The sequence below is a fragment of the Triticum aestivum genome, chromosome 5B (genome assembly GCF_018294505.1).
Source record: "Triticum aestivum cultivar Chinese Spring chromosome 5B, IWGSC CS RefSeq v2.1, whole genome shotgun sequence".
NCBI classification, from domain to species: domain Eukaryota; kingdom Viridiplantae; phylum Streptophyta; class Magnoliopsida; order Poales; family Poaceae; genus Triticum; species Triticum aestivum.
Genome location: NC_057807.1, coordinates 554,695,785 through 554,711,856, shown reverse-complemented (window position 1 = coordinate 554,711,856; position 16,072 = coordinate 554,695,785). Strand labels below are relative to the sequence as shown.

Genomic DNA, 16,072 nt, shown 5'->3' with positions numbered 1-16,072 from the left:
CACAAAAGCATTGTCATCAATCACCAAAATCACTAAGAGAGAAATATGCCCTAACACTAGGGCTGTCGAATGCCTCTAGGGTGTAATTCCATCGGGACTTGCTGGTGAAACAAGTGTGGATGCCTTCTATGGTGAAGGTGTTGACCCAGACCCGACGGCTAATACCAGGTTAGGAGTGGAAAGAAGCCTTCCACTCTTCCGACCGTTGTTGGTGCATTGGGATGAGGATGGTTGGTAGTGTCTCGTCACATATGGATGTCGGGGGCCGTGTGCCCCAAGTGGTGGGCTACACGATTTGTTTTCGGGCATGCTCCTTGGTGGGATACCCTGTCCTCTTCCTTTGAAAGTGGCGGTGCTCAGATCTGGTGTGACTGGGCTGGCCTTCGTCGTCGTGGTAGTCGGGGTGCCTCCTTGTGGTGCAGGCAAGTTTTCGAGCAAAAGCTTTGTGCTTTGGCGCTGGCGGCCGTGGGTGCCGCTTTTTTACTGGAGACATCGGCGTGGTCTCGTTCTTGTACCATGGCTCCAGATGGAACCTCTTATCTGTTTGATCGGGAGCAGCGCCGCTTAAGCCGCCACCCTCATGGGGTGTCGTCGTCGGTCGGGCCTTGGCGAGGTGCTAGGTAAGTTTTATGCTTCATGTTGTATTTGTAGATCTGTTTTGTTTGAGGGCCTCTTCATCATATTGTATCGTGCAATCGTGTATTTTGGCATGTTACTTTATCAGTGCCATAAGTATTGCACATCTAAGTCCTATGTCATTGATTTTACGTTAAGATTCGCATGAATATTTTCTTTTTCTTTCTTTCCTATTTATGCTTGATTCACTCATTTAGATGTGCAATAACTAGAGCACCTCTAGATGTGCTCTAAACACACTCTTTACTTTATGTATAAAGCAGGATGAACGCCTGTTTTGTGAGCTCTCCAGCATTGACAGAGAAAGCGGATGAAAAAGACTGTGGGATAAGTATATTTTTAGTCCCTCAACTCTTTCGAAAGTATAGGGATGGTCCCTCAACTCTAAAATCAGCAAAACTTAGTATTTGGGACTGTCTAATTGATATCTGACTGTTTTTTAATTCAAAAACAGTCAAATTTTCTGTCCAATCAACAGATTACACCTGTACTAGCAGGAAAATCACCAGAAAGCAAAAAACGAACCTCTAAACGGGTCGGGTAAACATCTTGCCCGTTCGACCTGGACAAACAAACCCCCTCGTCATCAGGGACCACAAACAACTTGCAACCGCATTATGGAAACGCTGCGACAAGAGAATAGGAACCAGAGGGGACGGTTCTCCAAAAGAATTATCGACCTCTTTAACATTGGGCTCACCATTGGTAACATCGCCATTAGATTGAACACCAAGAGTGCGATTTAACTGAGCAAAAGTGGGTCTTTGAAAACCATTATCATCGGCCTTGGGTTCGCATTTCTTAATAAGACCAGCTACACAAAACACAAAACAAGAGGGTGAGTTACAGAAATTGTTTCAAAACAATATCAAACTATACCAAGAAAAATAAATAAACACACAAAGGACCCGAGGGCTCCAAAGTAGAACCAACAACAGGAATTGCACACCGCGTCGTTGAAGGGGATATACCTACAAAAAGAGAAGATACAAGCACAGGTGAAGAAAAAAATAAACAAGACACAAATAAAAAGGAAAATGAAGAATACAAGAATTTAAATAAGAGAAAAGAAAAGCTCGGACCTATAGAATGAGAAGGACTTTTTATAGAAGATAAATCCGCCACTGGAATTGCAGCTTCAACATTTGCCTCATTTACCACGCCCTGCAAAAGAAAATAAAAAAAGATAAAAATACTAAATCATCAAGCGAATATAAGACAAAAAAGAAGAAGCACTAAATACGAAGTGTATAATACCTCATCACACACTTTAGGAGCTGGAGATGAACTAGATAAAACTACTGGGTTGTGAAAACCCCCAACACTAACAACACCGGAAACAAAAGGAGAAGCTTCATTCAAATTGGGGATTTGCTGCTGGACTTCAGGAGATGATTTCTCAACAACAGTCTCACACTTCCTCTCATCAATGAAAGATTGAATAGAGACAGACTTGGCGCTTGCAAAAAGGATAAAGAAACAACATGCGAAAGGACAAAAAAGTAAGATCATACAAGCAAGAAATATATAAATCAGAAAATAGTAACAAAACAGGAAAGAACTTCAAAAAGGAACTAACCAAAAGAGAACTTGTTGAGAGAATGACCCTCACTTGAATAAACTTTAGGTGTCGGGACAGATTTGGCATTTAGAGTAGAGAGTGATAAGCATTCTAGAACGTCAATTACAAGGGACTGTGACCATTGTACAAATAGCTTGGGCTTGTCTTTGTTCCTAGATTGAACAAGGTTTATGACTACTTGAGCAGCCTGAAAAAAGTTCAATAAAACAACACAATTAAAACAACCAAAGCAACAAAGTGGAAAAAGAGCAGAAAGTACAAACCCAAAACTACACTAACCTCAAACCCAAAACGAGCACCGAAGGATTTCTGCACATTCATTTCAAAAAGCATGTCACTGCAAAGGGGAACATCACCATCTTTGCTTGCTGAAGATTTCTCGATAGACTTCTAGAACGAGAAGGAGTAGTTCCATATGAGAACATACTGAAAACATAAACAAGCAAAAAAATAATTATAAATTTAAAACAAAAGAACAAAAATAACAAACCTGCGGATTAACTGGAGCAAACAACCGCTTTAGAGGCCTCTTGCCATAAGAGCGGCTATTGTTTCTGTCAAGCTCTGAAAATTGCTTAACTTTGTTACCTCTCCATGCTAGAATCCGGGGCTTGACATCAGGGACAGAATGGAGACCGAAATTAAGTTGGTCAAGGTAACAAACCTATAAACAACCACACAAGAAAGAGATTAAAGGAAATAACATAAAAAAACTTAAAATAAAAGTAAAGAACAAGAACAAGACTTACAGCAAAAGCATAGTGACAACCACCAGACGTCACTGATCTTTTAGAAGCAACTTTAGTGGAATTCTTGAACTTTTTGATGCTGCTCAACAACCACTCATAAACATATCCGGACAGATCATAGTTGCACACAGAAGAACAATCCCTGAAAATATGCAGGTACTTCGGGCTAGGACTGAGGCTAGAGTTGGGACAAAGGAATGAGGACAACGCAACAATCATGAAGCAAATGAAAATGTCTTCATCAGACAACTCGACTTCGGTGGATTTAAGCTTGCTGGCGAAGAAAGAGACAGGAGGAATACTAGAAACATTGAAGTGAGACAGGATAAAATCACGTCCAGACTCAGGATCAGACACAAGTGGCTCACCATCTACTGGGAGGTCAAGGATATCATGGATATCATACTTGGTCATTGGGATAAATTTCCTTTCGAACTGGAATTCAGATGAAGGGACATCAAGCCTACTAGCAAGCCACTTCACTAGCCTAAGGGGAACCTCGGTCCTAACAAAGTTTAAGAGACAGCCCATGCCGTATGTCTGGATGACATTCTGATACCTAGGACACATTCCAGCAACAACACCAGAGAAGAACTTCCCAGAATATCTAGTGAAAGTGGCACAAGTGGGGAAATCAGTAGATCGTTTCTGCCTATACAAAACAACAAAAGGAGAGACACAAATGAAAAACATAGGATAGAACCGAAACCAATAAAACTAAGAAAATACACAAGGAAGAAAACATTAATACATTCAGATTACAACAGTACTTAAATAAAAGTACACAACTAACGCATAAACAACACAACTACGGTTGAAAACTCTAAAAACCAAACTTCTGTGGTTACCTTTGTATTACAGAAGAACAACAAAACTACGGAGGACAGAAAACATTACATGCTTCCAAGGTAAATTACATATAAAATATACTACATGAAGCTATCATCTGGAAAAGCAAAAACTAACATTATATGAGAGCACGAAAATACAGGACATTTATACAGATATGGGGAACTAACCACATTCCTCCTAGAAGCAGATGATAGTTTCCTCTTTAAGCATTTTACTTTCTGAAATGACAAAAAACACAAATGTCACCAAAAAGAAAAAAGCCAAATTAACAAAAGAAAGAAAGAACTAAAAAGAAAAGAAAGAACATACTTGATTGAGATAGAACTTCAAAAGAGCCTTGTCGAACTCTCCTTCATCTCGAGATAGATCCTGCAAACAAAGAAGAAATAAAACAGACCAAAAAAATAATTAAATCAAAGCTAAAAGATAAAGAAATTAAACAACAAAGAAAAGAAACATAAATAAGTAACTACCGGAGACACAGGATGAGAACCATCTTCTGCAAAATCATTAGGCACAAAAGCTTCATCCAGTGAATCTGCACTCTCTAAAGATGATACTAATGGAACATCCTGATGAGACACTTTCTGTAGCCTACCCATTTAAACCTGTAAATGGAACATAAAATTACACTGAGACTACAATCAAATTACACTGAAAAATCCACTCAAATTACACTGGAATTAAAATGGGTACACTGCACTGTAAAGTTAAAATAAATTACACTGAGACTACAATCAAATTACACTAAAAAATCCACTGGAATTAAATGGGTACACTGCACTGTAAAGTTAGAATAAATTACGCTGAAACTACAATCAAATTACACTAAAAAATCGACTTAAATTACACTGGAATTAAAATGGGTACACTGCACTGTAAAGTTAAAATAAATTACATTGAAACTACAAATCAAATTACACTGTAAAATACACTAAAATTACACTGGAATTAAATGGGTACACTGCACTGTAAAGTTAGAATAAGTTACACTGAAACTACAATCAAATTACACTGGAAAATCCACTAAAATTACAGTGGAATTAAAATGGGTACACTGCACTGTAAAGTTAAAATAAATTACACTGAAACTACAAATCAAATTACACTGTAAAATCCACTAAAATTACACTGGAATTAAATGGGTACACTACACTGTAAAGTTAGAATAAGTTACACTGAAACTACAAACAAATTACACTGGAAAATCCACTAAAATTACACTGAAATTAAATGGGTACAATGCACTGTAAAGTTAGGATGAACTACACTGTAAAATCCACCAAAATTACACTGGAATTAAATAAGTAAATTACACTTAAAAGTACGAAATGCTGGGATGAACTACACTGTGAGAAAATCCACTCAAATTACACATAAAATCTGGGACAGGTTATGCTGCAAGACTGAGACAAATTACATTACAATGCAACAAATGAGATAAAATCACAGTGGAATTAAAACGGCTAAAATACACTTAAAGTCTGTAAATCTGAGATGAATTACACAGTAAAACTGACATAAAGTTACAATGAAAATCTGGGAAAATTACACATAAAACTACACTGCAATTACAATAAAAATCACCCTAGAAATTCAGGGTTAATTACACTATACAAACTGGGAGAAATTACCCCTGTAAGACTACAAAACTGATATTACACTGGAAGTCTGTGACGACACTGAAAAGGTCTGATCAAACAATTGACAACACTGAAAAGGGCCGAGCCAAAAGTACACAGAAATTAAACTTAAAATTCATTCCTGCTAGAAGAAAAACAAACACGGTACAAAGGAGAACTACACCTCCAACAACAAATCAGGAGCCTAATTCATTTGAATACAAAAAAAGAGCTTGACACGAGCACCTAGCATCTACCAGTACATGAGCAGGGGCAAGAGCAGGAAAACACGCAGAAGCATCAGGGAGCATCCCGACACGAGCAGGAACGAGCTAGACATCTACCAGTACATCTACAACATCCCGCATGCTACAACTACAGACATCCGCCAAGCTACATCTACAGAATCCCCATCAGCTACAGGAACATGAGCAGCTACAAGTACATGAGCACCTACAGATCGCCCTCTCACCTACAGGAACATGAGCACCTACAGGAACATCTACAGAAACATCTACAGAATCCCTCGCGCCTACAGGAACATCTACAGATTGCCCTCTCATCTACATGAACAGCTACATCTCCACAGACAAAAGGGGGACAAAGCCGCTGCATCTACAAACTACAACAGTACAAACAGCAGCGCGCGCGGGACGACCACAACAACCAGAAGCCTAGCAATCTAGCGGCTGCACCACATGCGCAAGAGGGCGACATGAACTGACCTAGATCTGGGACGAACAAGAGCAGAACAACACAAGCGCGCGACGGGGAGAGAGAGAGAGAGAGGAACAACCAACCGCGACACCGGGGAGCGAAGGGGAAGGGGAGAGAAATCAAGCTCGAGTGGGGGAAGGTCTCGAAATCGCCATGGACGGGGAGAATCGCCTCCTGCTCCGCCGCTCGAGCTCCCCCTCAGCCTTATCCAAACAGAGAGGACGAAATGAAAAGGGAGGAAAGGCACGCTACCCCAAATTCAAACGAGACAAAAATCAGAGCCGGCCGGGCGCGGCGATAACGGGCACAGAGAAAACCGCACAACACAAAAAAACTGGACCCGGCAACAAGACCAACACAAATCTCCGCGCAAGAACGGACGGACAACGACTTGAATGTTGGCGAATTGCAAAACAGTCAGCTGTAAAATAGCAAAACCGTAGTCTTTTAACTTTTAATACCGGATAAGTTTAGTCCTGCTCCAAGTGTTTTTTTGTCGACGTGGCGTGGAACCAACAAATGTGTGGCCCACCACATCTATCCATTTTTTTCACTTTGATTTCTGCTCTTTGTCTGTCTCACTTACGTGTGACGTCCTGCACCATCACGCCCACACGGCCCACACACGCATGCTGGACCTGCAGCTCCGGTGACTGAGAACAGTTGCACGCTTGTCGTGCCCGGTCTGGCCGCCGCGCAGTCCGCCTCCTGCTGCTGCAGCATGCGTGTGGTCGCAGGGTATGCCGGCAACGTACTTCTCCTGCTACGCCGCCAAGGTGAGCTCGGTGACGCGCACGACGGCTGCGGTGGTGGTTGCGTGTCGCTGACGCTGGGGCAGCGGTGGTGGCACAACACGCACGACGGCGACCGAGGTGGCGGTGGAGTGAACATCGCGTTCGACGGCGGTCCACTCAGCACAGCGCGAACGGTTTCCCAATCCAGGCGAGCAGATGAGCAGGCTCGTTGTGCTGCACACACGGTGCTTCAGGAGCTGCTACTCGTCCAGATTATGAGCTGGGCGTTGGCGTTGCAACTTGCAAGGGCATGAACTCGGCGTTGCGGGCTACACGCACTGGAGCGGCCTCGTGGAGGTTCCATAGCTCGCCATAGTGCGCGCAGCAGGCTCATAGCACCTTCGTGCCGATGAGCTCGACGTGGCAGGAGCCTGCGCCAGTACTACCGCCAAGGCCGAAGCACGCAGCAGCGCGAAGTCTGCTTTTTTTTTTTTTGCGAACTCTAGTTTTAGTCAAAAACCACTCCATACGGGCAGGAAACCACCTGCGGTTTTAAAAGTATAGGGACTAAGGTTTGCTAATATTAAAGTTCAGGGGCTATTTCTAAACTTTCGAAGAAGTTGAGGGACAAAAAATATACTTTTGCCAAAAACTGTTGGCCGTGGTCGATCGCCTACGAAAACCTAGAAAACTTTGCCGTCTCCAGCGAGAACTTGGTACTTTTTTCTTTTCTTTTGAGAAGAAGAGCTTGGGCCTCCTTCCCTCACCCTCTCTCTCTCGTCCCTTCTCTTGGCCAGCGACGACTGGGCGATATCGATACTGCTCTACGGGTGCCGCACCGGTGCGCCACCCCCGCCTTCTAAGACTCCATACCAGGTCCGCTCTGTCCTCCTCCTCATCCTCTCGTGTCTCGTCCCTGTCGTGTGACCCCAGGCACCATACATAAGCTTTGCCAGATCGGAAAGATAGTTTTGCGGCGGCAGAGGGGAACGTCGAAACCCCACTTTTGTTCTGGTTTTTGTTTTCGGCACACCCAGTGTGCGGCCACGCGGTGCAGCTGCTTGACTGCTCATGGGGTGGTTTTGTGCGTCCAGCCTAGACTAGCTAGGTAACACCGTGATAGAGAGAGAACGTTATTACTCCATATGGTCCAATCCAATGGAGGTAAGATCTAGGATTGAGTCTGACCACCTGAAAACAGAATGTACACGAGTGATGCAACCTGCAAAAACACCCATTGCTCCAAGATTGGTCTAGGATTGAGTTTTTTTTTCGTTCTTGTCAGGTCTTGAGGTAATTGAAAATCCCCTTTGCTCCAAGATACCACCCATGTATGGGTTTCATGGAGCATGTTTCCACTTTCAGTAGTCCCGAAGGAATATGCTTTTTTTTAGGGTTTCTCGAAGGAATAGGCTAGTTGGTACTCCCTCTGTAAATTAGTTTACAGAGAGAGTACATATACATCGGTAGATCAAGACCAACAGTTGGCAGCTATTTCAGGCTTGCTCACCATACTGTAATTGAGCTAAGAAATGAGCTTATGAGGCCGGTACTAGCCTGTCTTTGATTAGTTGTTCTGTGATAGTTTTACAACGTTGCTTCATACTCCCTCCGTCCGGAAATACTTGTCACCAAAATGGATAAAAGGGATGTATCTAGACGTATTTTAGTTTTAGATACATCTCTTTTTATCCATTTTGATGACAAGTATTTTCGGACGGAGGGAGTAATTGTTTACGACCTTGCATTTTTGCCCTTTTCTAAAAGAAAATTTTCTGCTTCAGTCCTGGGCAAGATGCGGAAAAATAAGAGGGTTGGTGATGATCTCACAAGAAGCTTGCATGGGGGAAGAAGAGCTAAGAGGGCGACGATGATCTCAAAAGAATCTTGCGAAGGAATAGAAGAGACAATCCAGATCCCAGGTCTGCCAGTTCATCTTTTCAGCGTGCTCTTTTCAATGCTTTATGTGAGCACTCACATTTCTGCCATATGATTCTTCTTTAACTAGGTGACTTACATGGTGACTCGAATCAAGATGTGTTGACTGAGCTCAGCGATGAAGTTAAATCAAATATGTCGAAAAGTGTTGCCTCACTTGCTGTGTGCAGTGGTGATTACACACTCCTTTATTTCCAAGAAATCTATAGAAATGTTTTTTCCAACAAACACCACCACTTACAAAGGATTTATATTATACAGTCTTCTGTAGGGGACACACTGTTATTTGCATGCTCAGGCATAGCCATAGAGCGTGAATTATATGTTACAAAGTTTGTGACTTCACCAAAATTGGCCCTAGTTTTCAACAGTGCTAGAATCGAAAAGAAGCATGACAACGTAAAGGTTTGTGCTGCCACTCATCCCTTAATAATATGTTTGCTTAAGATGATTGTGATCATTGTGTGCTTGTCCTATCATTGTAGATTGAGGTGCGCCATGTAGGCAGTGAAGTTTACCAGGGTTTCTTAGACAGCGATGATGTGGATGAACACTTTTCTGTTGTCAAGGTCAAGACCTTCCTTGATGTTAATGTTGGACTTATTGAGCATGCTGAGGGGATTCTGCCTTATGGTAAGGTGGTAGTTCTAGGGCGTGGCACCTCCGGTGAATTAATGTCAAAAAGTGTGATACTGGCTGGCGACGTAAGTTGTCCTAAATATAATGAAGGTCCTGTGTTGTCTGTGGCTAAAATAACGAAGGTACACTTGCACTATGATATGAGCATTTTAATCTGTTTCTGTTGTTCTTTGCGCTAAACTGTACCTTGCACTGGTGGAAAAAGAGGCTTCCGTCCAGCCCCATTAGTCGCGAAACTGTAGGAACCGCGACTAATGAAGTCTTTAGTCGCGGTTCGGCAGATGAACCGCGACCAAATGCCTGGGCCCAGGGCGCTCGCGGGCTTTAGTCGCGGTTGGCCAGGCCAACCGCGACTAAAGGTGCCCAAAGGCCTTTAGTCGCGGTTGGCCAGGCCAACCGCGACTAAAACTCCTCCCTTTTAGTCCCGGTTTGTGGCACGAACCGGAACTAATGGGGTTGAGACCTTTAGTCCCGGTTCGTGCCACGAACCGGTACTAAAGGTCCCATTTTCAAACTCTACCCCCCCCCCCGGGATCGCCTTTTCAGTTTAAAAAAAAAAAAGAAATAATGGAAATGTCAAAAAAATAAAAGAAAATAAGTTTCTCATGTGATATGTGGTCTAGTTGTTGGGAAAATTTGCAAATGTGAATTTTGACTTTATTTGCAAAATCTCTCTGAAATTTGTAAAAATGGGCATAACTTTTGCATACTAACTCGGATGAAAAAGTTTTTTATATGAAAAATCATCTACTCGAAAAGTTACATCCAAAGTTACATCCAAGTTTTCAACATACTAACCCCGTTAAACATTTTCAATATCCTCAAAAACCTAATAGAAAAAAAGTTACGGGGCTTGTAAGATCTAGAGTGGAAAAAATTGAAAAATATTCAAACAGTGGGCAAACTATGGTCAAACAATGGTCAAACTAATTATTCTAGAATATTAGTGTTACTAAATAATTATTTTAATTATTTCAATTTTGGTCAAATCTGGTCAAACTGTGGTCAAACAATGGTCAAACTAATTATTCAAGAAATATTAGTGTTACTAAATAATTATTGTTTTTTAAAACAATAGTTTCAAACTCAAACAGTGAAATGTGTCACTTCATGCTCAAGCAAAATTCCTGAAGGTTAATAGGATTGACATCTTATTATTCTCAGGAAAACAACAAGTGCAGACTTGGAGCGTGGGAGAATAGAACCCGGAAGTTAAGCGTGCTTGGGCTGGAGTAGTGAGAGGGATGGGTGACCGGTTGGGAAGTTAGATGATTTGGAATGATGAGGGGTGATAAAAGAATAAATTGAGAAGTGATGAGGGGTGGTGATTAGAGACTAGAGGTTAAAATAATTCAGAAATTTGAAAAAAAAAATTCAATTTTTTTTTCAAAAACCTGTGGCGGCCTTTAGTCGCGGTTAGCCACAAGAACCGCGACTAAAGGTCCTCCGCCCCGAAGGCCACCTGGCGCCCACGTGGACGGGCCTTTAGTCGCGGTTCTTAAGCAACCGCGACTAAAGGGGGGGGCCTTTAGTCGCGCCCGTTCGGTCGCGGTTGCGCAACCGCGACTAATGGCAGTTGCGAACCGCGACCAAAGGCCCTTTTTCCACCAGTGTTGGAGGCAATAAAAAATGATTCTTTTCCTATTTAATTCTTGTTCAATTTCACTTCATTTTGTTCAAATGTAACCCTTGTTGTCTGTCACCTGTTATTTGTGTTAGGATTGGGAAGGTGGGCCACTCTTTTCTTTGGATGGGAACTTTATCGGCATGAACCTTTTTCTGGTTATGGAAAGAGCTTTTTTTCTACCATGGGGTGTAATGGTCTATCTGGTGTATAACTTTAAGACTCCCCTAGAGAACAGGTAAAGGTTTTCCACCGTCAGAAAGATATTTCTGTCCATGGGCATGTAGCACAGTTGCCCTGCAATACAAGACTAGTCACATTTCTTTTTCATCTGTTGAATTGAAAAGAAATGTGCTCGCTAGAAGGAATTATGACGTTTCCCTATTCTGATTATTCTTTGGCATTTGCTCAAAGCTCTATGTTTTTGTGAAATATGTATATGCACACAACGTGGTGTCCTCTTTAGTTTATCCTGTTGCATGCATACGACTCTACCATTTAGTTCTTTGGCAGCATGTTGCATATTAATGCACATGTTTGATCCATTTTGCTGCTGGGTTAGCAGTCACATTGATTTTCTTGGGCAGGCATGGAGAAGGACCCACACATGAGATGTTCAATCGCTATCAAGACGGTGAGTACACAGCCACTCTTTGAGACAGCTAAACTTGTGGTATTATGCAAATTGTTGTATTCCCTCTGTCCTCAATTAGTTGACTCAGATTTGTCTAGATATGGATATATGTAGACACGTTTTAGTGTTAGATACATCCGTATCTAGGTAAATCCAAGTCAACTAATTTGGAAAGGAGGGAGCTATTGCTTACTTCATTGTCTCGCACTCTCATGTCAAGGAAGCCGCCACCTGCTCAGGCTCGAACCCTTGTCCTCGCAAAATGTCGGTGCCTCCCTGGAGTGACTTCAGCGAGTTTCAGGGTCTGGCACTCCCCTGTTTTAAGATGGAGCTTGGGGGATGTCATATCTTGTAGTAGTTCTTTTTTTAAGCATCAATTTGTACGGTCTTCATAAGTAGTGCAAGTTCAACTATTGCATTTCTACTCCAATAACCATTACAACTAGTTTGGCCTTTTTTGCATGTACTTACATGGCGTTAGTGCTAATCAGTCAACCTTTTCAGACACCGTTCTTGGGTTAACTTGTAACCTGAAATGTTGCTCAGTTTGTCATCATAAGCTAATTAATTAATTTTATGTGCTGATCACTATGCATAGAATTCTATGTGCATTTACTTGTATTTTGTACTGGTATATCTCGGTGTTATAATCACCTGACCTTGTCCTTATTGCGCCAGTTTATAAAACTGGTATCGAGCATAGTCTGTTTGGGGATGTAGACAAGATGGGTTACCCCAAGCTACCAGTAACTATGCTGGATGGTGAGTCAGTGCTTCTAGATTTGCCGAGTTTTTGTGCATCACGCCTGTCTACAGCTCTGCTGTGCCACTAACAACTATGTCACCTTGTATATAACACCAGATGGCTTGGTTTTGGTTAATACTTTTGAAGACACCTTTGGCGACGTATGGGGTGAAGGTGTCTGGAGGGAACTTGGGAAAAATGCTTCTGACATAAGTCGCATTGTTGTCGCACTTGCTTCCTTCAATGGTAATTTTACACCAATGTGGCATTTACCGATATATATTTGTATCTGTTTACTGCCTGTTAATAATCAAAATCATGGCAACGGCAGGTGAAAAAATGTTTTCTGCATGCACGGGTTTTTTTATTCGATGGAATGGCTCAACAACCATTCTGATATCTGCAAGCCTGGTTAGAGATCATTGTGATGAAAGCAAGATTGTTGAAAACTTGACGGTTTGCGCTCCTCGCTCTATGATTGATTTCTGTTCTTTAGAGATTGTAGAAAACTTCTGAAGTCTCGCTGTATAATTTGCAGATTAAAGTATTGCTTCCAAACAAACTTGTCCGAAAAGGGAACATAGAGCATTACAGTCTACATTACAATGTCGCTCTAGTCAGTGTCGAGGATTGCCGTGTTATCCGACCAGCAAAGATTCAGCTTGATTGTATTGGTATTTCCCGTGTAGCAGCTGCAGGGTGTTGCTTCAGATCGGGCACAGGCACGATAATGGCCACAAGTGGGCGTCTGGTTTCCTGGTCAGGCAGGCTTGATTGCAAGTTCATTTTACGCTCCACATGTAAAATCAGTAAGGTCGGTACGGCTGTTGCTGTTTGTTGCCTACTTTTTACATGGTGGAAGCTAATCGTCGCATCAAAATTACTAGTTGATTACCATGATGTCTGTTTGGATTAAATCTGAGAATATGTTTATGCCACCTTACCAGGCTGGGATTGGAGGACCCATTTTTAATATGCGTGTAGAGGTTATCGGCATGAACTTCTATTCAGAGAAAATAGGCACCCTTTCCTGCTATGGAATGAGATTGGCAACATCCTGGCATATTTTAAGGAAAAGAGGTATTTCAAAATTTCCTTTTTGGGGTATTCGAGTGTTTATCCGATAGTATGTTGTTGAGATGAACATTTGATTGAGAAGCCTGCTGAAGCGAGTTCAGCCAGGCATATGTTGAGTGATATAAATAAATGTATTTGCTGGTGTGTTTGACAGTGATGCTGGTGAGGTTGCCAAGGACAGTGGTTCCTCTTTCTGGAAAATGGATGGGGATGACAGAGTTCGGTTAAACAGGTAAGGCATCCTGAGACGCACACTCCTATCAAATTAGTTACAGTGAATAGTTTGGGATATAAAGTAGTACTCCCTCCGTACCTAGTTATAAAATGTTTCAACTTTTTTCTGAATCGGATGTATATAGACGCGTTTTAGTGTGTATTGTTCACTCATTTCAGCCAGTACATAGTCTATCTTAAAAAATTATCCAAACTGTCTTGTACTACTTCTGTGCACTAATATAGAGGTTTTTACACTATAAGACGTTTTGTAGTTCAATTTGAACTGCAAAAACCGTCTTACATTAGTGTAGGGAGGGAGTAATTTGGAACGGAGGTGATATTTACATTGAACTGCTGCAGGTGGCCTGTGCCTATGCCATGTTGGCGAGATCCTGACGATCCATCTTGGAGCTATCCTGATGATTGGATTACAGATGCACCCAGGGATGAGCCGAACATTGAAATCCCACCTGGCGAGGAGTTCAGATACGGATAAGGGGAACGAGATATAGAAAACTTGTAAAGGAGTGCTGGGTTCCCGTGACCAAGAAGTGGTGATATCTCTCACTGTATATCAATCTCCGTGTTCGATGCAGCTGCTTGGGTTGGCTAACACTCGAGAACGAAGTGACCTTTTTATGCGCCTGTGCTATGCACTGTTTAGAAGCTACTACGACAATCTCTTGTTCTTAGTCGTCGTAATATTATGCTGTTCTTAGTGAGCTCTTGGTTGTGTACCTAGCTAACTGCTCGTGCGTTGCCCGTGGTTCAACACAAATACGTCCTGCCATGTTTGGCCCTGTGCTCTGACGATGCCTCTGCACACCTTGGCCAACCCAAGGCAGCCCGCGCCGTTGAACTCCGGCGTATATTTTCATGAAGAGCAATTTTATTTTGCCAGTGATCTAAATGTCCTTATATTTCTTTACGGAGGGAGTACAAATTTGCGCTTCATATTAGTCAACAAACATGAACATTGGCGATTTCCCAACCTGAGTTTTCATATATTGGGGCCAAAACGCTAGGTAAACAGCATGCATATATTGGGGCCAAATCTACTATTCTTAAATAGTTTATCTTCACTATAAGTAATTCTCTCAACATGCGGCCTTTCACCTCACCTTGCGTGCCATGTCAGCATTCACTAGTACTATTTTTCAGCCGTGCACCACATTTTTACCTTTAATCATTACAACATGCACTCTCACATCTCACCAAGTCATACATGTGTGAGAAATCATAATTAGTCACAGAATTGTCCATATCATACATCTTACACAAGCTCATGTCTTTAGCATGTATCTTATTCATGTGGTATGAAAAATTTATTGGAATTGGTTGTAGACATTGATCGTCAGGATGTACTCCCTCCGTCCCAAAATAAGTGTCTTAATCTTAATATAATTTTGTATTAAAGTTAGTACAAAGTTGAGACATTTATTTTGAAACGGACGGAGTATTAAAGAGTGAAATGTGAATTGAAGAAAGCAATATGTGCATACAAGTATTGACCGGTGTATCATCTATTCATAAATACTAAAATATTCTTTCTTGAAAACTCTACAATGCTACAAGACTTTTTGGAGATACATTTATTGAAACGAAAAAGGGAATACCTTATATTAATCCGTCAGTCTGAATTTGTTTTTATTCAAGAATAATTTAATTTATTTCAAATATTTATAAAACCTATAAGCTGCTAACTTCATAAAATAAATGTTAGAGTGCAACAATAATATATTTTTTTCGCAGCAATGTGAGAATCCTCTAGTATTATGAACAATGAGAACAAAATTTGGAAACAGATGATACTATTTTTTAGTTTGTGTGACAAATAGGACATACAGCAGCAAGCAACGGTCGTAGTGTAGCGGACTCCTATTTGGGCATACAGGCAACACTGCAAACCGGCGCTCACATTGACATGAATGGTTCGGCTGATGTAAGTACGTGAATGGGAGTGCTGTTTCCGGTCTTGGGAAGCTTCCAGACTGGTTTTGGGAAACTTCTCGCAACTTTTCTTTTGTTCGGGTTTTCATTTTTCTTTCTTGATTTTCATGAGTTTGTTTATTTTTTAAAAATTCGCAAAAATTTTGTAAGCCACGAATTATTTCAAAAACTTAAGCTTTTTTGAAACCATGAACACATATTTAAATTAACAAAGTTTGTTTTAAAATTCAAGAACATTTTTGCATTCAGGAACTTCTTTGGAATTCATGAATTTTTTAAAGATTTTTTTGGAATTTAGGAACTTTTTTAAGTTGATTTTTTGGATTTATGAACCTTTTTTGACTTCACGAAAATATG

At 41.4% G+C, this 16,072-nt stretch overlaps 1 protein-coding gene, 1 long non-coding RNA gene and 1 pseudogene across 10 annotated transcripts; 2 read left to right on the top strand and 1 right to left on the bottom strand.

Annotated features, from left to right (window-relative positions):
* Positions 1 to 959: 959 nt before the first annotated feature.
* On the bottom strand, positions 960 to 6,463 carry LOC123113173 (uncharacterized). Of its 9 annotated transcripts, none has more exons than XM_044534337.1 (12): positions 4,293 to 6,463; positions 4,129 to 4,188; positions 3,987 to 4,037; positions 2,968 to 3,621; positions 2,709 to 2,882; positions 2,498 to 2,608; positions 2,215 to 2,405; positions 1,894 to 2,095; positions 1,719 to 1,800; positions 1,545 to 1,607; positions 1,337 to 1,450; positions 960 to 1,198 (listed from the first exon to the last, which is right to left on the bottom strand). In XM_044534337.1, the coding sequence occupies exons 1-12, from the start codon at positions 4,419 to 4,421 to the stop codon at positions 1,164 to 1,166; spliced, it is 1,866 nt and encodes a 621-aa protein (XP_044390272.1). In that variant the 5' UTR covers positions 4,422 to 6,463; the 3' UTR covers positions 960 to 1,163. The 9 variants fall into 9 exon arrangements, with proteins under 9 accessions (XP_044390272.1, XP_044390267.1, XP_044390266.1 ...); XM_044534332.1 differs by having other exon boundaries at positions 960 to 1,450; positions 4,293 to 4,427; positions 6,238 to 6,457; XM_044534331.1 differs by having other exon boundaries at positions 960 to 1,450; positions 4,293 to 4,427; positions 6,242 to 6,457.
* A 1,206-nt stretch (positions 6,464 to 7,669) lies between these two features.
* On the top strand, positions 7,670 to 9,104 carry LOC123116905 (uncharacterized). The gene is made up of 3 exons (XR_006457229.1): positions 7,670 to 7,768; positions 8,677 to 8,814; positions 8,901 to 9,104. It is a non-coding gene; the product is annotated as an uncharacterized lncRNA (long non-coding RNA).
* A 2,088-nt stretch (positions 9,105 to 11,192) lies between these two features.
* Positions 11,193 to 14,487, top strand: LOC123116904 (uncharacterized; annotated as a pseudogene).
* The last annotated feature ends 1,585 nt before the right edge of the window (positions 14,488 to 16,072 follow it).